At 37.2% G+C, this 24,294-nt stretch overlaps 1 protein-coding gene across 1 annotated transcript in view; it reads right to left on the bottom strand.

Annotated features, from left to right (window-relative positions):
* Positions 1-24,062, bottom strand: part of ABO5 (ABA Overly-Sensitive 5) — a 43,344-nt gene extending 19,282 nt beyond the window's left edge. Inside the window, exon 1 of the mRNA XM_089821181.1 lies at positions 22,823-24,062. Coding sequence (XP_089677307.1) covers positions 22,823-23,605 — 783 coding nt within the window. The 5' untranslated portion in view covers positions 23,606-24,062. The remainder of the gene's footprint in view (positions 1-22,822) is intronic.
* Positions 24,063-24,294: the final 232 nt, after the last annotated feature.

The following is a 24,294-nucleotide window of genomic DNA, read 5'->3' as shown; positions in this document are numbered from 1 at the left end:
TAAAAATGGTAGATGGCTTCTTGCTTCAGGTGCATCTCATCATATGGCATGTTCTATGGATATGTTCTTTTCTTTTAAGCTTGTCATTCACCTAATATTTTGATATGTAACAATACATATATGAAGATTTGTGGGAAAGGATCTATTGATATGGGAGAGGTATCTTTGAATGATATTCTTTGTGTTCCCTCTTGGACCACTAATCTTCATTTAATTTATCAAATTACTCCTGGGGCACAAGTCAAGATAGTTTACTCCTGATTATGTATACATTCGATATATGGAGACTAGAGATATCATTGTTACAAGTGTGGTGGACCATGCATCACGATTGTGTTCTTTAATCGTTTTACTCCTGATTATGATGTTCATTTGACTGATGCATATGATCTAAGCATGGTATGCACGAACAGAACAAGAGGAAAGTGACGAAGACTTCGATGGAAGTGAAACTCAGTTCATAATGCAAATCTGAGAACAACAGGAGCAGAGAAAAGCAAAGATACACAATATGGAGGAATAGAGAAAATTGATAGGAGACCATCATAGAAAAGATCTGTCTCGCAGCTAGACAGGAATTCAACAAAATTGTTGAGTTTCAAATTAGATTTCTGATTTTAATATTTAAATTTTATTGTTCAATGTTTCAAATTTCAAGAATTATTACTTGTCAATTAATTCTCTGGAACTTTTTGTTTCATTTTGCAAATATGTTTTCTCTTTCATCTCACTTGTTGGAGATGTCATTAGATATGCTAATATGGACTGTCCTAGTCTTGGAGAGATATATAAGACATTTGACAACATGCTTGGAAAGATAAAGCAAACAATTTTGGCCAAGAATCCTACTTTTGGATTATGTGAGCAACATATGAAGCCCATTGTGATTAGGAGGTGAAACACAAAGAATAACCCACTTTATGTGGCAGCATTATAAATTCGTCTATTGAAGACTTGAATATGGCATAGCCACCCTAGCTCACAGATCAATGTTGACACAAAAACCTATTTCAAAAACTTTATATGAAGGCCTTCACAATCCACTGTTTCACTAATTCATTACCGGTAAATAGCTCTCCCAAATTCTGTTGGGAAAAGTAAAATGCCACTAGCCAATAATTAACTTTCATATCTACTAATATGAGCTCAAGTGTACAGGAATACTGAAAATCTAAAACATGATTCATTAAGCACAAAAAAAAAACGTGCCGGATTTTCTCAAGGAAGCAGAAGCCTCAAATAATCAACACTAATGATGCTAATCCAACCAATATGATCCCTCCATTCAGGTAAGAAAATGCCATAAGATTTTCATAGTTGAAAGAAATTTAATATAGAGGTAATAAGTGCCAAGTGCCACCTACGAGTGGCAATTACTTATTGACCAGACATAACATGTTGTATGAAACTCAACGTAAATCATAAAATACTGCAGATGACTCCACCTCTTCCCTTCCCTTCCCTCCCCCCACAACCCCCCGCCCCCAATCAGTGGCATTATAAGCCGAATCACAGAGATTTTGGGAAACTACCTTCTTTTCCCTTGGTGAGTGAAGAATTGGAGGATGGACAGAGTACCCAGCAGGACAGGAGGCGGGTAAGCTGGAGAGCCCACAGGATACTCAACAGAATACTGTAGAAGAATCATTTGTCTTTACTTCGGATTCCAACAAAAAACTGAAAAAGCATAGGATCTCCAATAAGGACTCAATGGATATTGAAGGAGAAATTGTTAGAAGAAAGAGAGGTAGAACCCCCCCTTATGGGTGGAAATCCCAAACCATCTAAGACCCCTAAAAGCAAGCTACCACATTGCTTCAAGAGCCTTCAGGCTCCCATGGAAACTGATGAATAAAATGGTTTCAAGATGAAATTAAACTGTGTCTCTTAGAATGTCAGAGGACTTGAATCCTCAGACAGGAAATATGTTGTTAAAATGTTTTTGAGAATGGTTAAAGAGTTCGATATCCTTATGCTTCATTAAGTAAAATTTGTAGCCTTTACCCTTGAAACCTCCCTTATGTGTGTCTGGAAGGATGCAGTAGCATTCTCAACCAGCCATCAAAAGGGGAAAGGAGGCACCTCTATACTCATTGGCCTAGATGGAGGAAATATAACAAGGGATGGGGTTACTCCCCCTGCAACAGGTTGGTATGGGATAATATGATGTCTGATAATATTGAATTTGGGATTTGTTTTGTTTCTGCTCCTAATGATCACATGAGAGGATCTCGTTATGGCAATGGTTGACTGATATGGCTAACATCCACTGGGTGCTAGCATGTGACTTCAACATGATAGAAAGACCTCAAGATAAGGGTGGGGGACTAAAATATGACTGGAAAGGCAATGAACAATTTTTTTGGCGTAGAATGTTGACTATACTCAACCTTTTGACCCCCTAGCAGGACTTAAGCAGGAGTCCAAAGGAGTATGGTAAACGTGGTCTAATTTTCAAAAGGGTGATAGGAGAATTTATCGCAGGCTGGATAGGTTTTATCTGAACAAAAACTTGTTTAGGTGCCAGAAAACTCCAAATGAGAATTGTGTAGGGGTCCTTCCATGTGCTATCTCAGACCACCATCCTGTCACCTCTAGCATTTTCTTGATCTCCAGTCAAGATGATGGCAGCATTAAGAAGCAAAGTTTCTCTCTTAACTCTTCCTTCCTTCAGGATGAAATGTCATTGCAGCTGTAAAAATCATTAACTGGTATAATAAACATATTATGAAGCATAACAGTGCAACTGATAGATGGGTTCAAAACATTAAATCTTGGCAAAACATGTTTAAAGTTGTTGGAAAAAAGAAGACAAAAGATGCCAGGATGGGAGAAAACAGCCTTTTTGAATCCCTTCAAGAAGCTGAGAAGGAAGTTCAAGATAATCCAGCAGACCACAAAGCTATAGACACAACTGTTGGTATTAGGAAATCCCTTAGGAAAGTTCAGAACAAGAAAATTAGAGGAGCCAGGATAAGGGCCAGAATTAATTGGATGAACCTAGGGGATAGGTGATCAAAAATATTATTTCTTGCTCTTAAGATTAAAGAGGTTAGGACAAGATTTCTAGCATTTGTGAAGGGGGTGTTACCCTAACCTCTCAGGAGGATATTCTGAAGGCATTTTACTGCATTTACAGTAAGTTATTCACTACAAATGATATCGGAGATAGGATGGAGATGGACAGGAGTAAAATCAAGGGGTATTATCCCTAAGAAATTGTCTATAGTGGAGGCTGAAGAAATCAGGGAGCTATCTGTTGAAGAGATCAAGTCTGCTATCTTAAAGCTCAGTAATGATAAAGCCCCAAGATCAGATGGCCTTTCAGTTGAACTTTACAAGAAAAACTTGGATTGGATTGGAGCAGAATTATTGGATACTTATACTGAAGCATTCCAGACAAGGTCTTTAGGATCAAACATCAATACAGGACTCATCAGATTGATCCCCAAAGAAGGTGATAAAAATCTCATTAATACTGGAGACTTATTACTTTACTGAATGTTTCATTTAAGATTCTAGCTAAACTCTCGGCTCTCAGGATTGAAGGCCTGCTCCCTAAAATCATCAATCCTACACAAACATGCTTTCTTAAAGGAAGATACATACTTGAAAACCTCGTGTTTTGTTGGGAAAGTCTTGATTGGGCCAAATCTTATGACCAACATGGTAGAATGCTTCTTATAGATTATGAAAAAGCCTATGATAGGATAGAGTGGGGATTCATACTGATGATGTTCGAAGCACTTGGATTCCCACCCTCTATCTGCAATATGGTTTCCACTTTATTGCATGGGGCAAGGGCTACAGTTGAAACTAACGGGTTTGCAAACAGAATTCTTTGAACTTACAAGGTCCATTAGGCAAGGATGTCCACTTGCTTCTTCTCTATTTGTGACTGCAGCTGATTCTTTCCACTACCTCCTAAGAGATGATTCTCTATCTCCCAGAGTTCAGGACATCCTACAGCCAAATAATGAAGAGCTTTCCAATATTCAATTTGCTGATGACAATGCTATTTTGTTATGTTTAGAAGACAATAACTTGGTGCATCTCATGGATAAGTTGGAAGTGTTCTTCTTGGCCTCTTTTGTATGATTTCCTTCTCTAAATCCATATTGCTTGGATGGGATGACAATCCTCCTATTTGGTGGGACAGATTTGGCATTGGGTGGGGAGGCCCTAATCATTTTGTCAGATATCTGGGTATTCCCTTTGCTGTAAACCCCAGTAGCAATGATTTGTGGATTTGGGTTAGAGGGGTTAGAGAAAAGATTGCCAAAAAGATGAGCAAATGGAATACCAACTTCCTTTCTTTTGATAGGAGAGTACAAGTTTGTGAGAAAGTGCCATCTTCTTACTCTGTATACTTCTCCTCAGCATGGTTGTTTAACCAAAATCAATTTGGATTCATTCAAAAAATAATAAGGGACTTCCTATGTTACATCCCAAATTTTATGTTAATTTAAAAACATTTGAATATAACTTATAGCCGTTGAGATGTCATGTGAATTGGAAATGGTTGGTTAAATTGGTTATTTGTTATGGTTAAATTATTTGCATTGGAATTTATTGGAAATGTACTTCCACTATGGTATTTTCTTTGAAGGTGCGCACCGAAGGGGGGAAAGCATTGACAGAGAGGAATTAGGGCATGACAACAACTTGCCACCGAGTTTGTCAGGTGTTCGTCTATACCAGCTTGGCCAGGGAAAAGTAGACTCAAGCAAACTAAGTAATACCAAGTTTCCACTCTAAACTGACTAGGTCATCTAATTTTTTTTTTTTTTTTTTTAAATATATATATACACACACACACATATATATAATAATAAATGAAATAAAAGTGTTCCCTTTAAATTGGAATCTGAATGCTTTGTATTATCTGATGTCGGATATATTATATTATATAAGTAATACCCATGGTATTTATGTATATTTGTATGTATTGAAATATATGTGTGTGTGTACTTATATCTTTAACATAATGTATACATGTATATTTAGAGAGAGAGAGATAGATAGATAAATAATACGTACAAGTACACGTAAATAGTATAAATATTATTTACATAATAGTATGGGTAAAGTTTAATTCCCATGTCAAATTTAATTTTAACTCATGAAAAGCCATCGGCCTCTTATAATTTTTTTTATTATTTCAGCCTTTTGTATTTCTTCCAATATTGTCGTTCCATCAGCCAAGATTGTAGCATACATACGCTTGCCTCTGCCACCTTGTTCTTTCATGCAAATCGTAACTCCATATTGCTCATTCATTTTCCATGATTATCGATCATTCTCCTATATGTTTATCAGTCGTAGTCAATCCTTGGTTACGGAGCTCACTCATTATTATAGCCATGTCTGCAAATGCATGTTTTCATTCAAATCTTCCTGCCATACTCAGTTACCAGTGTAGGAACTGTGACCCCAACTATTAAAATCCGAAGTCGAGCTAGAAGAGCAAGAGAACTACAAATCAGACATTCAGGTTGTATTTTTCTTTGAGTTGTTATTTCATTGTCATTAGATTATGATTCGTGACATGCATAAGGACAGTCCAGTTAGACCATTGCTTGCAAATGAAAAGTTCGTATGAGCTGTAATGGATTATCTTACCAGCATTCATAGGCTGTAAATTGCCTATGCTATAAATTTTAATCCTGAAACTTAATTGTGTCAAGAAGTATCCTTGGAGCATGTCTTTATACTTCAAAAATATAGTGGTTTTAAATATATACATCCCTGGGATTTATGGAAGAATGTCCATGGCTGAAAGATTCTGGCCACATGGAAAATTATGATCTTCCTTCTATCTTTTTGATTTTATTGTCGAGTGTAGAAAGAAATTTACTTTATATAACTGAACATTTTACAATGCAAGCTGGAAAATCACACCAGAGATCATCAAGGATAGCCAAGAATGGCTGATATGAGTGGTGTAGTCCATATGAATTGGACAGTTTGATAACCTACGAAGATAGAAAGATGTATCAGAACTACAAATAATTTACAAAAAAAATTAGTAAATCTAGTCAACTCATAGTGGGAATTGGGTATTAGTTAGGTCTGTCAAGTCAAGCGATGGGTGATTGGGGACATAGTGTCCTTTGGAAATCCTTGGCTAGGATAGGTTAGTGGCGAATGGTGCTGCTATGATCACCAGCGGTCTGGATAACTCATAGTCAAATGGATAGACTATTGCGAGGTACCCGCAGCCTACTCGGTTGTGTAGTTGACAACTCTAACACTAAGTTGTTCAGGTGATAGGTCAAGATGGTGTACACTTGACTTATCCTGTGCAAGGTAGGGTCATTCTCAGTAGAGAATGAGTGGGGATTGCGCTAGGTTCGTGGTTGGGAGGTTAAGCCATTGTCAATGCTTTTCCTCTCTTCCAAATGCCTAGACTTGTCTAGTGCAAAGCAGTTTCTACTTCTTTTGATGTGGTGTGATCTAAACCTTGTTAGTAATCCTTTATTTCTTTCAGTTATATCATCTCAATTTCAGCATTATATTTTATGCAATTACATTCCTGTTCATATGAAATAGTAGTTAAGATTTTGCAATTCATTTTTAGTATTTTACATATCATGTGTAGTATAGTTAGTTAATCTATTTTGAACACTCTTACTAGTTCCTCAAAAAGGTGGTTTAATTATTTCAAATGATAGCTAAGATCTTTTCATGAGAATGCAGTTATGATTTAACAGTTAATTAGTCATTTTCTATTAATTCCTTTTCATGTGAATGGGTAGCTAGCTTTACTTCTATTCGATAAAAGAAAGAGTATCCTAAGGTTTTTAGTCCTTAGAAATTTTTGTTGTTACATATGGTATCAAAGCCCTAGGGATGACAACGAACCTTGGGTTCACAACTGGCTTAAAACTGAAACACAAGCGTCTGAATGAGCACGATGAGAACCTGAATGACGCCTCGAAAGAAACTTGGTCACCCAGTTCATGTTTGTATACTTTAGAACATGTTTAAATAGGATTACTCGTTTTGTTCCATACCTAGAGATGGTGAAACATTAGCCCATGCCCAAATCAAAATCAGAGAGGAAAGACTCCTGCCAAGAAGGCAATCATGAGAAACAAAATTATCCAAGTTTGGAATTTGAGGCAAACTAATCCACTTATGATGTATTATGCACCTTGTATTGGACAGACTGAGCCCAAGTGAGGGAAAGGACAGAATACCCATGGATAGGGTGTTTGATTTCCTTAAAAAGCAATGTTTGAAATTTTGTACTCACAGTAGTGGGTAAATTTTGTAATTAATGTAGTTGCAATCACAATAGAAATCGATTGTTTTTATTGAAAAAGGGAAATCAATAAAGAAATTGTTGAGAGAAAATGATATGGTTTATTTACCTCTTCTTATTTACTTCTATAGCAACCAACTTAAAAAGAAAACAGATGGATGAAGCAACTTTAATTCAAGAAAACTTGTTCAAAAGAAATGGCAAACAATGAAAACTACAATGGAGTATAGAATGAGATATCCAAGGAAGACAACTCACGAGGTTCTATGGACCAACTTGTTCAAGTACTACTTGATACCCAGAATTGAATGAGGCAAATGGAACAAAGAATGAATGATCTAGTTAATCAGCTTAGGTAAGGACGTAAAGACACCCAATCCTCACCCCTTCCAAGAACTGAACCTAAACCATCCGCTCATAGCAAGCAAGGAAATAGGCCAATTCCAACTCAGCTGGAGATTCAAAAGAAGAATCAAACAAGCAGTGAATTATCTAATGACATAAAGAAAACTAAACCCCCAAAGTTTTTAGGATTTGAGTCTAGGGACGCCGCTGAGGCATGATTAATCATGATGGAAAAATATTTTGAAATTAGGAATTTTTTAGAAACCTCAAAAGTTGTTTGGGGAATCTATCGGCTTACTTGAGAAACTGATGGAGTTAGAGTCTTAAACCAACGATATTACTTGGGATAAAATTTTCACAATCTTTACAAACAGGTGGTTATCCCAATCCTTCTCTGACCAGAAATTGTTGGAATTTCAAAACTTTAAACAAGGGGACTTGTCGATGAAGGAATACTGTGAAAAGTTCACTCGAATTCTGAAGTACGTCCCTACTTGTCAGCAAGATGGAAACTTCAAGGTTAGGAAGTTCATCATGAGGCTAATTAACAGAATTGGGGGAGTCATAGATGTACTAGCACCCTAAACCATGGAGGAGGCTCATGAAAAGGCCATTAGGCAAGAGAAAAGATTGAAAAAGGGTGATTCCATCTAAGACAACAAACGGAAGGAAAAATGGAGTTCCTCTAGTTCTAACCATGGAACTTACAAAAAGAATTTTAAGAATTTCAAGATCAACAAACCTGAGTCCAAGGGGAACAATAGTAAGGATTTTAAGGGCAATTTCAATAGTAATTATAACAGAAAGGGAAATGAAAATAAAGGACAAGCAAGAGGTTGCTTTATTTTTGGCAGAGATCATTATGCCAATCAATGTCTTAGTAAGGGCACGTCTAATCAACAAGTGCGTCCTCCATTACCACCTTAGCAAACCGTTTTTCAACAAAGGATCCATGGAACAATGGATAATCGTCAAGTGGAGCATCAGATGGGTCCTACTGAAACTCCGAGTAAGATATATGGGAACTCTATTTCTATATTAATTGATACTGGAACCACTAGGTGTTTTATATATCCAAAGTTGATAAGTAGATTTCCAAAAAGAACTAGATATTAAAGAGCACACGATTATACTAAGAGGGGAGAGGTGAATCAGTATAATAAAACTTTGCAAATTTAAAACTTTTAATCCAGATTACTTTAAATGTTGGACTCAACAATTATGCACATAACACAATAACACGAAATTTTACATGGAAACCTAATGCAGGAGAAAACCACGGCAAATAAATGCTTTTATTATATAAACTGTTCTTTTTACATTGTTTTGTAGGCTACAACCTACTAGAGGCTCAAACCCCTATATTTATGAGCACCAACTCATAGGAAGCTCCAACTCCCACACTTTGCAAGGCCCAACCTACTAGAAGCACCAACTCTCGCTTCTGTCTTCACAAGCACCAACTCACTGTATACAAACTTCCTTGTCACCTTGTCAATGTTGCTTTCTCAACTAATGATGGATACTTCTATTTGCACAACTTGTCTTCTTTAATCTGACATTTATGAATTCTCTTTAACTTCCATTCTTTATAAAATATTTTTCTCTAATTGCACCCCTCACACTTTTTCTATAATTCACATTTCCTAAAATCTGCTTCTAAAATATTATCTTTAATTCACATACTCTCAAATATATATATATAGCTCAGACTTTTGCATCTGATTATATATCTTCCCTTTTACTCCTCATTTTATTCATTGCACTTTTTATTTCAAAACATATTTCACATTTATATTTCACTCATTTGTGGTATGACTTTTCAATGAAGACCTTTTTAAAATAAAGTCCTTTAAATAGTAATGCACCTCTTCGATTTAATTTTCTTTAACTTTAATTTATCTATCACTGCTGGCACATAATGAACATTATCAAATTATTTTTATCAAGTTTATGGATATGCCTTATTTCATTATGCAGTGCCACATATTAAGTCTTCCTGTGTGTCAACATTCAAATGTTCACTGGCTTCATTGTTGATGTTTTGTTATGCAAACTTTCTTAAAATATGACTTTCATTGCTCATTGTTATGAATACATCAATTTCCCCTTATTTCTTACTACATATACTGTCCATGATGGCACTATATTCTATTTCATTATTTTCACTCTGTCTTTAGACAATTATAAATTAAGTACACCTCTTCTTGATTTCAAGAATATATCGGGATGCACATGTGTGAATCTTCTGAACTTGCCAGCTCTATCTACGTTTGCTCCTGATGCCGCTGGTTCTGAATTCTTCAAACTGTGCATTGATATTATGTATGTTTTGCTGCTGTAAGTTATTCATCTGCATTATTATGAATTCACAGTCTTACCCTTTGGATTAACCAATGCCATGCCCATGCAGCATTTATGAATCTTATGAATAGTGTGTTTCAGGATTGTTTAGATAAATTTGTATTGGTTTCCATTGATAATATCCTCATTTATTCTTGCAATGAGGAAGAGCACCAAGAGCATCTGGAAATAGTTCTTCAAAGGTTGCATGAGCATAAGTTGTTTGGGAAATTGTCTAAATGCTCCTTTTATCAAAAGGAAATTCAGTATTTAGAGCACATTATCTCCGCGAAAGGAATTGCAGTAGACCCTACTAAGATCAAAGCAATCAAAGAATAAAAATGTGTCAAAACTTAGAAGTTTTATGAGACTAGTTGGATTCTACAAAAAAATTGTTAAAGAACTCTCCGATAGCCCACTCCATAACTACCTTGCAGTGAAAAGAGAAAAGGCTCATTTGGTCAAAAAAGTGTTAATCAACATTTAAGTATTTGAAGGAAAAGTTAACTACCGCACCAATACTCAAAGTGTCAAATCCCCAGGGTCACTTTGTGGTTATCAATGATGCATCAGGAGAAGGATAGGGGGGTGTATTAATGCAAGAAGGTTAGGTTATTGCCTATGAGTCCAAAAAATTAAACTATGAGAAAAACTATGCACCGCACAATTTAGAATTGGTTGTCATTATTCATGCTCTACAAATGTGGAGACGTTATCTTATAGGAAAACCGTTCAAGCTAAGAACAAATCATCATGGATTAAAATATATATTCACTCAACCCTATATTAATGCTTGCCAAAGGAGATGGTTGGAAATTTTAGTAGACTATGATTTTGAAATCAGCTATATCAAGGGAAAGGAAAACCAAGTAGCTGACATCTTAAGTAGGCGAAAACACATTTCTGCCATAATAAAAATAAAAATTGGACTTAAGGAACAGGTGATTCAGAAATTACCAAGGGATGATTCTATAAACAAGTATGTCTAGCCCTCCAAAATGATCCATGTGATGTCAAATATGAAGCTATTAACTAGAAGCAGATGGACTCTTGAGGTATAAGGGGAGAATGTGTATACCTAAGGATTTTGAAATCCGCAAAATGATTTTTAGAGAAATTCATGTCGCTCCTTATTCAGGACATCCTGGGGTAACAAAAATGTTACCTAATATAAAACCACTATACTTTTGGAAGGGTATGAAGCAGGAAGCAACCAAATTTATCCTAAGTTGTCTTGAATGTCAAAGGGTTAAAGCTGAACACAAGTATCTAGCAAGGTTGCTATATCCAAATGAAATTCCATAAAGGAAAGGGCAATTAATTAGCACGGATTTCATTCAAGGGTTACCCATGACTAGAACAAGTATAACACTATTCTTGTAGTAGTGGACCGACTTACAAAAGTAGCTCATTTTATTCCATGAAATTTAACAGATGGAGCACCAGAAATTGCTCATAAATTCGTAAGAGAAATTTTCAAACTCCATAAGGTTCCAAAAGAGATTATCTCAGATAGAGATGCTAAAAATTAAAATGACATCTCGATTTTGGCAAACTTGGTATACTGCCCTGGGAAAAAAATTGAATATCAGTTTGGCCTACCATCCAGAAACTGGTGGTCAAATAGAAAGAATAAACCAGGTGTTAGAAGATCTTTTAAGGGTATATACTATATGGATCATAAATACCATTGGGAAATGTATCTTCCCTTACTAGGGTTTTCCTATAATAACTCATATTAGTCTACTATTAAGATGGCACCATTTGAGACCTTGTATGGAAGAAAATGTAGAACTCTTGTAAGCTAGAATAGGATTGAGGATTGAATAATTGTTGGTACTGAAATGCTCTTAGAAATGGAAGAGCGGGTAGTTCAAATCTGTCAAAGATTGAAGGAGGCGAATGATCGCTAGAAAAGCTATGCAGATGCTAAAAGAACTCGTAGAGAATTTGAGGTGGGGGAAAGGGTTCTCCTAAAAGTTAAACCACAAAAAAAAGAGCTAGCAAATTTGGCACAAATGCCAAGTTGGCCCCAAGATATGTGGGACCCTTTGAAGTGTTGGAAGTTATAAACCCTATAGCCTACAAAATTGCTCTACCTCCAACCCTTGCCTGGATGTATGTGTTTCATGTGTCTTGTCTTGAGAAATGTATAGTCAATGCTGAGATTGACTAGAATTTCTTGTAGGTACAAGATCCAAGGGTGGTGGTAATAGAACCACTCAAAATACTCGGGGTGCGTAAGCTACACTTACAAAATGAGGATATAACCCAATGTAAGGTCCAATAGGACCAATATGCTGAAGAAAATGCTACTTGGGAAGATTGTGATAAAATCTTCTAGAAATTTCCTCATCTTTTCTGAAAATATGAACCTTGTTAGGATACTATTATTATTTATTCTACATTGAGATGACTGAGACGTTATGAGAGCACTTATGTAATTGTTGTTTTTTTTTTTTAATGTACTTATTTGTAATTGTTCATCGAGGACGATGAAACAAAAGGGGGAGGATATGTTACATCCCATATTTTATGCTAATTTAAAAACATTATGAATATAACTTATAGCCATTGAGATTTCATGTGAATTAGAAATGGTTGGTTAAGTTGGTTATTTTTTATGGTTAAATAATTTGCATTGGAATTTATTGGAAAGGTACTTTCACTATGTTATTGTTTTTGCAGGTCCGTGGTGAAGGGGGGAAAGCATTGACAAAGAGGGTGTAAAAACTCTATGTATGCTCTGATAGAATTTTCAATGCCAATTGAACAATGTTGCTAGGTTTCTTATTTTTATTAGAATCAATTTTCAGAATACATTAAAAGTGCAGGAGGAATGCTAACAACACAACTTCAGCATTTTACATAATTTTATGTAGAAAGGGAATACAAGGAACGTATATTTTTAATTCCACCAATTAAATGAGTAAGGAACCTAATTTCTTTATAGCTTAATTCGATGTGCTTGCCAGCTGAAAGGGAAGACCTGAATATGAGTCCCACGACAGCTCCTCAACACGCATTTCCAAAGATATCCACAAATGCAGGCCAAAGACACTGTCAAACCCCCCGTGATTATTGCGGAATGCCCCCATAGCACATTGCGGCTGGAAGAGGAAAGATGTCCAACTACTCACAAATCGCAGACTATTAATTCTGAGTGCCACCTAGTACAATTCCGCTTGGCACAAATAAACTTCAGCAATTCACAGCCTTGACGTTAAGCTGATGGGAATCTCAAATGCGAACCTTAGCAGTCACCAAATTCATCAAATTGATTGCCAGTATGCAGCATAATACAATCAATTTCCTTCAAAAGATCAATCTCCGTAGCCACAATGATTACAATAAGGAGACTTGGCAAATTGTTTATAACAGCACAATTTGCAATGAAATTACCAAAACAATGTCCTAGACACAGGAAACACAGATAGGAGATTCAGATAGTGAAATCACCATACATCAGCAGTGACTTCAATCATCAGAAACTTCAAAGACCTTTATACATCAGCAAGGGCATACAGTTTAGAACCTAGGAAAAAGCCACAAAGGCACAAAATCAAATATATAATCAATCGAATATTTTACTCATCAAATGGGCTCATATTTATAATCTCCAAATGGCAAAAAGTTTCCCAAATGAACTTCACTTAAGAAGCTTCCCACACACAACATTAAAACATAATAAAGTGTCATTATAAACTAATTTATTAATTGCTTTTGGCTCTGAAAATGACCTTTTCCACCATAACTTCAGATTCTGACACGTAAGGCCAATGTTTCTTGTTCCCACGATTTAAAAAAAATTGTCCCGGTTCCAATGAGCTATGATACTAAGGTGACCAACCAACAACACTATCAAAAATAGCAACCTCAGCGTATTTATATGAATAATAATAATTCTCCACCCATCTTGTGAAAACAACTAAACAGGCATCAGAATCAAAATCTGACAACACCAAGGTGATCCTCATGATGAAAGATGATGAATGAACCTGACGGGGTGACTTACTATAAATAGACACTCTCTCCAAGATTCTTGGAACTCAAACTGGAAGCTCGAAATAAAAACTGAGAGCATCCTCCAACTCCTCTAACTCAACTAAGCTCATCGGAACCAACAGATTGACTTACTATAATTAGTAAGTCCCTCAAACAGAGCCAAAACACACCATAGGTTACTGGAAAGCCTATAACCACACAACTCAGACCCTCAAATCCCACTGTCAACTCATGAGGGTCGCGATGGTGAACTGACCTAGCCAATTGCAGGAGCCTGCTAAAAATGGGAAAATTATACCTCCCTAAGATTGCTTGTCCCCAAGCAATCCCGAAGCAAAATGAACATCACAATCCCCTTTGATCCCAAAGGAATAACTGCGTACTATCCCTATTGTGTACAAGAAACTCCTATAGCATTAGCACCCAGATAGCTGATATGAATGACAAAATCATCTGGAAACTAACTGTAGATGCCGATGGTGATGACAACCCATCGGAACTCAATCCAACTGAAATACCAACTCTATCCACACCTGAGTCCCCATCAAACTGATACTCACACCCAACTGCATTGTGGAGATGGTAACAACCATAGGTAATTGAAACACTACCACCAACTCCAAACTCTGCCAAACTATCTCGAGTGTGTAGATACTGCAAGGGGTCTAACTTGCAACTATCAATCCCATTTGCAAAAGATGGTGCTAAACCATCCCATAATGGATGGTATGAAACTGGAGCCAACACACCAATGTGAAACCAAGTCCTCTACCTGTGGGTCAAAAGAAAAGTGATGAGCACTCCTCACAGTGTAATGCTAAAAAACTCCCGATCTCTGTCAAGGGCTCATCATCATCAAACTAGGAATCAAGAGATGGCTCCAATCTCTAACTCTGAACTATTGGTCAAGAAGGATCCTGGACAACCCTCTCAGCAAACCCAACCTCAAAATCCCTATGGGGAAGCATAGTAGATAGGGTCTCTACAATCTTTCCCACCAACCTCTAAATAGCATGAGAGCCTCGGATGAGAGTACCCTCGAACACTCTGTATGAATCCTCCCTCACATCTGAACTCTCCAACAGATACTCCATGAAGGACTCTGTGTAGTAGAAATTATATGTGGAAGCATCAACCTGCTCCCCTGCAACCCACAACTGATCCCTTTGAAAAAGTGGCACTGTCAATTGTCCAATGCTATCAACTGTATGAGATGAAGAAATAGATTTGCTTCCAGCAGAAGAAAGCAAATCAGCATGAGAACCCAACTCCCCTGATACTCTCATCTCATCCGCATCTACTGCACCCATATCCTGGATGGATGTATCGGCCACATCATCCCCAACCGTAGAAGCAAACTCACCACCAACCACAATATGCAACTGAACTGGATCTAGGGCTAGTGTGGTCTGAACATGCTCCAACTCCACGGTCACCTCATCCAATCGTGATTGTGACTCTTGAAGAGCCCATTGGGTACATTGAAGAGAGTCCACAGTCACCTCAAGCTCTTGGGTGAGCTTCACCACCTCCTCCTCTTTCTCTCACAATGTCTCATGACAGGTGCTACCCCACTCCAAAAGGTAATCCCAGTTAGCAACCAACTATGAGTAATTATGCTTCGAGATCCTAACAGACTCTCGAAGCGCATGAACCTCTGCTAGAGGAGAGTACTATCACCGCGCTCATCAGACATAGGAGCACCCCAACCAGATGTAGCTAGCATCTGACAAACAACATCATGATGCCCAAGAGCTAAAGAAATGTCACTATCACACTCACTTTTAGCTGACTGGTCACATGATGTCTCTATAACCCCTGATTCCTATGCAATCTCTCTATCTCAATAACTGCACTATGATAGGAAACTGAATCAGAACTGCCCACCACAAGATCACTCATACGTGTGTGATCACCCTCGCACAACTCCTCATCCGAAGAAATGGAATCCCTCACAATATCAATCTTCTCACATGTCTCAACTTCCACCTCAAACATAAGATCATGTAAACATCAATTCTAAGACTCATCAAAAACCTACTCAAAGTCATCACCCAATATCTGATAAGGGATACCATACCCGGTGCAATTCATAGTATCATCAAATATGTCCATACCATCTGCATCCACATCTCCCGACTTCGTTGTAACACCTATATCACCAACATCATAGTTGGGTGACTCCATACGTGCCTCGATCCCACCTAAGGAAGCAACTGCCTCTTGTACTGGAGCAACACTACAGTAGCTGACATATAAGTCGCCAATAATAACTCCCTCCTCTGGTGAGTCTGAAAAGTTAGTGGCAACTACATCATTAACTGCCTCTGAACTTAACATAGCGACTACCTTGGGAACCTCAACCTGTTGAAGCTTAGTATTGCTATCTATCAAGGGTACTAACACATCTACTAATCTCTGTGAAATGAGTCCATCATCAACATTGCGGATGGGGCTAGCAAGTGTCATACTAAATATAGGTACATCAGCATCACGGCTTCCTTCCCTGCAACCTCAATGTCGGCCTTCTAAAGACGAAAACCATATACCTCGCTGCCCTCTCAATTGTCACGGGATTTGACAAGCTCTCCACCAACCTCTGTTGATGAAGCTTCAGTATCTCCAAACTCTCTTGCAAGGCATTCATTTTTACGCTAACTTCCTCATTACTCCACTGACTTCTAGAACTGCCAGTCCTATGTTTGTCCATAGCTGGAGAAAATAAAGTGTTGGTCACTCTAGGAATCAGATCTGAAAATCTTCAAAGTTAGCACCGAACAAAATAAAAACTGAGCCCAATTCCTGTAGGCTGGCAGGAAACTGCTCTGATACCACTGTAAAAACTCTATGTATGCTCTGATAGAAATTTCAATGCCAATTGAACAATGTTGCTAGTTTTCTTGTTTTTATTAGAATTAATTTTCAGAATACATTAAAAGTGCAGGAGGAATGCTAACAACACAACTTCAGCATTTTACATAATTTTATGTAGAAAGGGAATGCAAGGAACATATATTGAATTCCACCAATTAATTGAGTAAGGAACCTGATTTCCTTATAGCTTAATTCGATGTGCTTGCCAGCTGAAAGGGAAGACCAAAATATGAGTCCCACGACATCTCCTCAACGCACATCTCCAAGGATATCCACAAATGCAAGCCGAAGGCACTGTCAAACCACCTGTAGTTATTGCAGAGTGCCCCCATAGAACATTGTGGCTGGAAGAGGAAAGACATCCAGCTACTCACAAAAAGCAGGCTATTAATTCTGAGTGCCACCTGGTGCAATTCTGCCTAGCACAAATAAACTTCAGCAATTCACAACCTTGGCATCAAGTTGATGGGAATCTCAAATGCCAACCTCAACAATCACCAAATCCTCAAAACTTCATCAAATCGAATGCTAGTATGCAGCATAATACAACCGATTTCCTTCAAAAGATCAATCTCCGTAGCCACAATGATTACAATAAGGAGACTTGGGAAATTGTTTATAACGGCACAATTTGCAATGAAATTACCAAAACAATCTCCCAAACACAGGAAACACAAATAAGAAATTTAGATAGTGAAATCACCATACATCAGCAGTGACTTCAAACATCAGAAACTTCAGAGAACCTTATACATCAGCAAAGGCATATAGTTAAGAACTCAGGAAAAAGCCACAAAGGCACAAGATCAAATATATAATCAATCGTATGCTTTACTCATCAAATGGGCTCATATTTATAATCTCCAAATGGCACAAAGTTTCCCAAATGAACTTCGCTTAAGAAGCTTCTCACACACAACATTAAAACATAATAAAGTGTCATTATAAACTAATTTATTAATTGCTTTTGGCAACGAAATTGACCTTTTCCACCATAACTTCAAATTTTGACACGTAAGGCCACTGTTTCTTGTTCCCAAGACTTAAAACTTTTTGTCCCGGTTCCAATGAGCTATGATACTGAGGCGACCAACCAACAACACTATCAAAAATAGCAACCTCAACATATTTATATGAATAATAATAATAATTCACCCATCTTGCGAAAACAACTAAAGAGCTATCAGAATCAAAATCTGACAACACCAAAGTGATCCTGATCATGAAAGATGATGAATGAACCTGACTAGGTGACTTACTATAAATAGACACTCCCTCCAAGATTCTTGAAACTCAAACTAGAAGCTCGAAATAAAAACTGAGAGTATCCTCCAACTCCTTTAACTAAACTGAGCTCATCGGAACCAACAGATTGACTTACTATAAATAGTTAGTCCCTCAAACAAAGCCAAAACACACCATAGGCTGCTGAAAAAGCCTATAACCACACAACTGAGACCCTCAAATCCCACTGTCAGCTCACGAGGGTCGCGATGGTGAACTGACCTAGCTAACTGCAGCAACCTACTGAAAATGGGGGCATTATAGAGGGATTGGGACATGAACATCAACTTGCCACCAAATTTGTCAAGTATTTGTCCAAACCACGTTGGCCAAGGAAAAGAAAATCAGGGCAGACTAAGTAATTTCAAATTTCCACTCTGAGCTGACTAGGTCATCTAATATATATATATATATATATATATATATATATATATATATAGTTTAATTGTTACCTTTAAATTGGAATCTGGATGCTCTACATTATCTGATGTCAGATGTATTATATAAGCAATGCTTAAGCAATACCCATTGTGTTTAGGTATACTTGTACATATTGAAATATATATGTATGTGTACTTATATTTTTAACATGACGTATACATATATACATATATATAGATAGATAAAATAATACGTACAAGTACACGTAAATAGTATAAGTATTATTTGAAGATTTAATTCCCATATCAAATTTAATTTTAACTAATGAAAAGCCACCAGCCTCTTATAATTCATTTAATTATTTTGGCATTTTGTATTTCTTCCAATATTGTCATTCCATCGGCCAGGATTGTAACATACAGATGCATGTCTCCGCCACCCTATCCTTTCATGCAAATCATAACTCCATATTGCTCATTTGTTTTCCATGATTGCCGATCATTCTTCTATATATTTATCAGTTGCAGTCAATCCTTGATTACATAGCTCACTCATTATTATAGTTATATCTGCATATGCATATTTTCATTCAAATCTTCTTGTTATATGCTCAATTAGCAACGTAGGAACTGTGACACCAGCTATTAAATTCCATTGAAGCTTATTGATTATCAACTATGTCGAGCTAGAAGAGCAAGTGAACAACAAATCGGGAGCTCCATATTCAAGTCGTATTTTTCTCTAAGTTGTTTATTTCATTGCCATTAGATTATAATTCATGGCATACACAAGGACGTCCAGTCGGACCATTGTTTGCAAATGAAAAGTCTGCATGAGCCGTAATGGAATTATCTTACCAGCATCCATAGTCTATAAATTGCCTCTGCTATATATTTTAATTCTGAAACTTAAGTGTTTCAATAAGAATCGTTGGAGCATGTCTTTATACTTCAAAAATACAGTGGCATTAAGAATATATGCCCCTGAGATTTATGGAAGAATATCCATGGCTGAAAGATTATGGCCACATGGAAAATTATGATCTTCCTTCTTTCTTTTCTGATTTTATTGTTGAGTGTAGAAAGAAATTTACTCTACAAAACTGAATATTTTATAATGCAAGCTGGAAAATCACACTAGAGATCATCAAGGATAGCCAAGAATGGGTGAGATCAGTGGTGTAGTCCATATGAATTGGACAGTTTGATAAACCTGCAAAGATAGAAAGATATATCAGAACTATGAAGAATTTACGAATAATTGATATTAGTAAATCTAATCAGCTCAGTGGGAGCTATGTATTAGTTAGGTTTGTTAAGTCGAGAGGTGGGTGATCAGGCACATAGAGTCCTTTGGAAATCCTTTGCCAAGGCAAGTTTACTAGCGAATGATGCTACTATGATCCCCAAAGGTCAGGATAACTCATAGTCGAATTAATAGACTATTGGGAGCCTGGAGGTACCTGCAATCTAGTGGGCTAAGTAGTTGACAACTCTAACACCAGGTTGTTTAGGTGGCAGGACGAGATGGTGTACACATGCCTTATACCATGCAGGGTAGGGTCATTCTTGGTAGAGAATGAGTGGGGATTACACTAAGTCTGTGATTGGGAGGTTAAGCCTCCGTCAATGCTTTTCCTCTCCTCCAAATGCCTAGACTTGCATGGTCCAGAACAGTTTCTACTTCTCTTGTTGTGTTTGATCTAAACCTTGTTAGTAATCCTTTAATTCTTTCAGTTGCATCCATATCTCAGTTTCAGCATTATATTTTATGCAATTGCATTCTTGTTCATATGAAATGGTAGTTAAGATTTTATAGTTAGTTTTTAGTGTTTTACATATCATGTGTAGTATAGTTAGTTAATCTATTCTGGACACTCTTACTCGTTCATCAAAAAATTATTTTTATTCTTTAAATTGATAGTTAAGATCTTTTCATGAGAATGCAGTTACCATTTAGCAGTTAATTAGTTATTTTCCGTTAATTCCTTTTCATGTGAATGGGTAGCTAGCTTTACTTCTATTCGATAAAAGAAAGAGTATCTTATGGTTTTAGTCCTTAGAAATTTTAGTTGTTACATCCTATGGGCCGATGGAAAGGGCAGTAGGAAATCCCATGTTGTCTGTTGGGAATGGTGTACCAGAAGCAAGGAAATAGGAGGCTTGGATCTGAAAGATCTAAAACACAAGGTATTACCCTTGCTGTCGAATGGATCTCTAAAGCAGTTAATGGGGAGGAGCCCTAGAAGATTCTTGTTAGAAACAGTATCTTCCATGCTCATCATTGTAAAACCAAATCCTGGAGTGACTTAAACATTTGTGATCTCTTAGCCATGGAATGCAATGTGAAGGTTCAGGGATCAAATGTGTTTAATCAATCTTGAATGGGTGGAAGTATGTCAGGTAGTACTTTGCTAAGAGGGGATGCACTGAAAGGAATCATATTGCTTGCAGATATAAGTCAATCTGGTGGAACTTAAAGCATAGTGATAAATATCTTGCATTGCTTCAGGGATGTAGAAAGTGGGCAAACAAGGATATCAGATCATTTCATGATATTATCAAGGGTAAAGACCTGATTCCTTGGGCTACTCTCATGGAAGACTTTGCCATCACGGCTGCTCATTGGAGAACATACTCTGTCCTCTCTGTCACCGTCTCTAAACTCAGCATTCCTTTAAGATGTTGATTCCCTCGTCTTTGTTACTTTCAACATTGCTGGCCTGATAATACCCCCCTCCACCTTGTTAAAGCTAAGTATGTCTATTCCCTTCTTACCCATAGCCTTGTAATTCTTAAGCATCTTAACCTCAAGTGGAATCTTAGCCTCTTACCTACTATTTGGAGCAGATACCTTACTGATCTCTGGCGCTGCCCTGTTGAACCCAAGTTCTCTTGCTTCTTGTGGTGTCTCTTCCTGCACAAACTGCCTTTCAAGAAACCAGGGTGGGGGGCGGGGGGAGGATTAATATTTGTTGTGTTTGTAGAAACCTGGAATCTATCTTCCATGTCTTTTTTTATTGCATTTTTGCCAAAGAAATTTGGAATTTATTTGGCTTGGTCACTAATAGAGTTTTCTCTTTACAGAATGTTGTCTCTGGAAGCATTGTTAATGGCAGCAAATTCTGTAACATTTTCTGGTCTATTGTGCTTTGGAACATTTGGAAAGTTAGGGATAATGATGTGTTTACAGGTAAGGCTAGAAACCTTATTGAGTCTCTTCGGAGATTCATTTATTCTGATGTTGCCCTGCAGGTCACAGCAATCATAAAGATTAAAGAGAGCAAATTTCTGCAGATTCTAAAGAAGGTAAGGCCATGGCAGAGAAAAATAGGTTGCTTATGGCTACACAACAGTTCGGGACAAGGATGAATTCGAGATCACTCTGGCTGAATTCATCCAGCAGCTGAAACAAAAGTGACAATGGAGGAAAGGAAATGAAGCTGGTACATCTGCAGGTATCCCCCATATGATGGAACAGTGGAACAGAACCTCAGAGATACTCAACAACAATGCTGTCTGTCCTGACAATTATGCCTGTGATTCAGACCAAGATAATCCAAACTGTTGTAGAAGACTTGGATGAGGATTTCTTTGATTGGCATGTATTTACTGAGCTAGGACTTGCTGCTTTGTTGAGCTGTTTCAATAAGACAGCCATACTGTTGTATTTTGGTATTATATTGCTGAACTCATGCTCGATGTAATTATACTCTGATTTTGTTTAAATGATATTCAATAGAAAAACAAATACCACAGATGATGAGCACAATAGCATTAACTAAAAGGATGTGAACTTTATTGTATGGATTACCAACATTTGAAACCCAGCAGCTGTCCCCTGCATGTTCGGTGGTCTCCATTTCAATGTAGCTTATTAAATGTCACTGAGGAATTAGATTTCAGTGAATCTTTGTAGGGAATACGACTAGATGTCTGGTTTCTCAGTTGAAGTGAGTTTCTATACCGTGCTAAACAATGAAAAAGTAGTCATGAAAAAGAGGCCCAACACCAGAACTCTTTGATCTATTAAAAAGGACATTGGACACGTGCAAATATGAACGTGATCATCAGTATCCCAAGCCCGTTTCATTCCATTCAAAGGTATTGGATGCTTTCCCGGTTGTATAATTATAACATTAATCGGGGGGAAACATGTTTAGTGTGTCCACTAACAACAGGCATATATAAAACAATAAAAATCTACTGGTGGAGGAACAAGAAAACAAAATTCAGTAAGTTGATGCATTTCAAGGCCCTTGAATTAGGACTGGAATCGACAACGTAGTAAGTGAATCCAAAAAAACAAGACAAGTGTGGTTACCTGATCTGCTTTCGCCAGGGAGTCAAGAAGCATGTTATATGCAAAGATATCCAGCTTATACCCAGATCTACGCATATGCCTGTAAGTCTCTACAGCTTTGTCAACATCATCCGCCCTCAAATATGCCTGCAAAAGTGACTTGTAAGTATATGCATTGAACTTCAATTTCCATTTCTGAGCCAATTTGCAGCATTTCACAGTCTCTTCGATATGCTCCTTGGTTCCCAAAACCCCAATCAATATATTAATTGTGGAGATATTACCCTTAATAGTCTTCCTCTGCATTTCATCCACTAATAGCCAAATTTGCTCCAGCTGTTTGCCCTTGCCCAATATGCTGATCATTCTATTGTACGAAAAACAGTCGTGCTTATACCCACGTCTTGATTCAGCCCACTTGAAAAATTCCAATGCTTTAACACAATCATTTTGTCCTCTCAAAATATGACTATGTTCCACTGTTGTCAAAGTTATTCCTACATTGTCAAGGTAGTCATTTATCTGAGAGACCCAATCAGGGTTCTTAAGCATATTGCAGAGCCTGCAGATTATATCTCTTCTTGGGTATGCATAGCCTCTTATGTCTTTAAGCGTTTGCGAGGCCTCCACTTGCACTGCAATACATCTCCCATCTTCATTCTCCCGAATAACACGCCCACTGTACTTGGTGCCGTATGATCGTTTTGATATCAGAAATAAGGAGATTGAAATAATAGAGTGGCATCTTACGACTATGTGCGTGACCCATTGAGGGCTACTTACAATGTGACCCATTGCTTGCATTTCGCCTAATACGGGAAACTCCGACCTTTAACTTCGCCATTAATATAAACCATCAGAGAAAGTTATATCACTCAAAATTATAATTTTTCACTGTTTCTTCAAATCTCCGGCATAGCAACAAAGAGTTGTAGCGGAAACCTTTTATTTTGCAAACCTTACAACTGAACTTTCACAGAAGAAAAAAGATGAAGCATAAATTCATATCGATTTATGCTACAAGACCATCATAACACCATAAAACCAGTTGTAAGAGAGTCAAAGCGTGAGTAGTTCCATACATACACATGCTCGTGTAATAAAATTCTCTCTGCGTCTCTGTTCTAAATGGCATTCACTAGATACGTGCATTCTCAATAGTAAGAAAAGCAGGTACAATCTCGACTGAATTCTTTAAGGTACCTCGAAAGAAAGAAAAAATCGAAGCAGAGAGTCCAAGTAAAAATAAAATCGAAGGTATCTTGAACGATGTCCAAGTAAAAATAAAATCATTGGTCCTCTAATGTTTAATATAGTTAAGTTTATATACTAGGTATCAATATGGGGAAAATTTATTATTTCAAAGTTTTTGTTTAATAGAAGAAGAAATTTTAATATTCAAGATCATAGCATATAGGACAACCAGATTTTCTATATTTGTTGTTAAGTATTGATTTTATGTACGATGATAATAAGTTTCGTCTACTTTTTGC

This window comes from Cupressus sempervirens, chromosome 3 (assembly GCF_028749045.1).
Source record: "Cupressus sempervirens isolate cs-2001-9-10 chromosome 3, ASM2874904v1, whole genome shotgun sequence".
In the NCBI taxonomy this organism is placed as follows: Eukaryota; Viridiplantae; Streptophyta; class Pinopsida; order Cupressales; family Cupressaceae; genus Cupressus; species Cupressus sempervirens.
The sequence above is the reverse complement of the archived record's forward strand: the minus strand, read 5'-3'. Positions and strand labels throughout refer to the sequence as shown.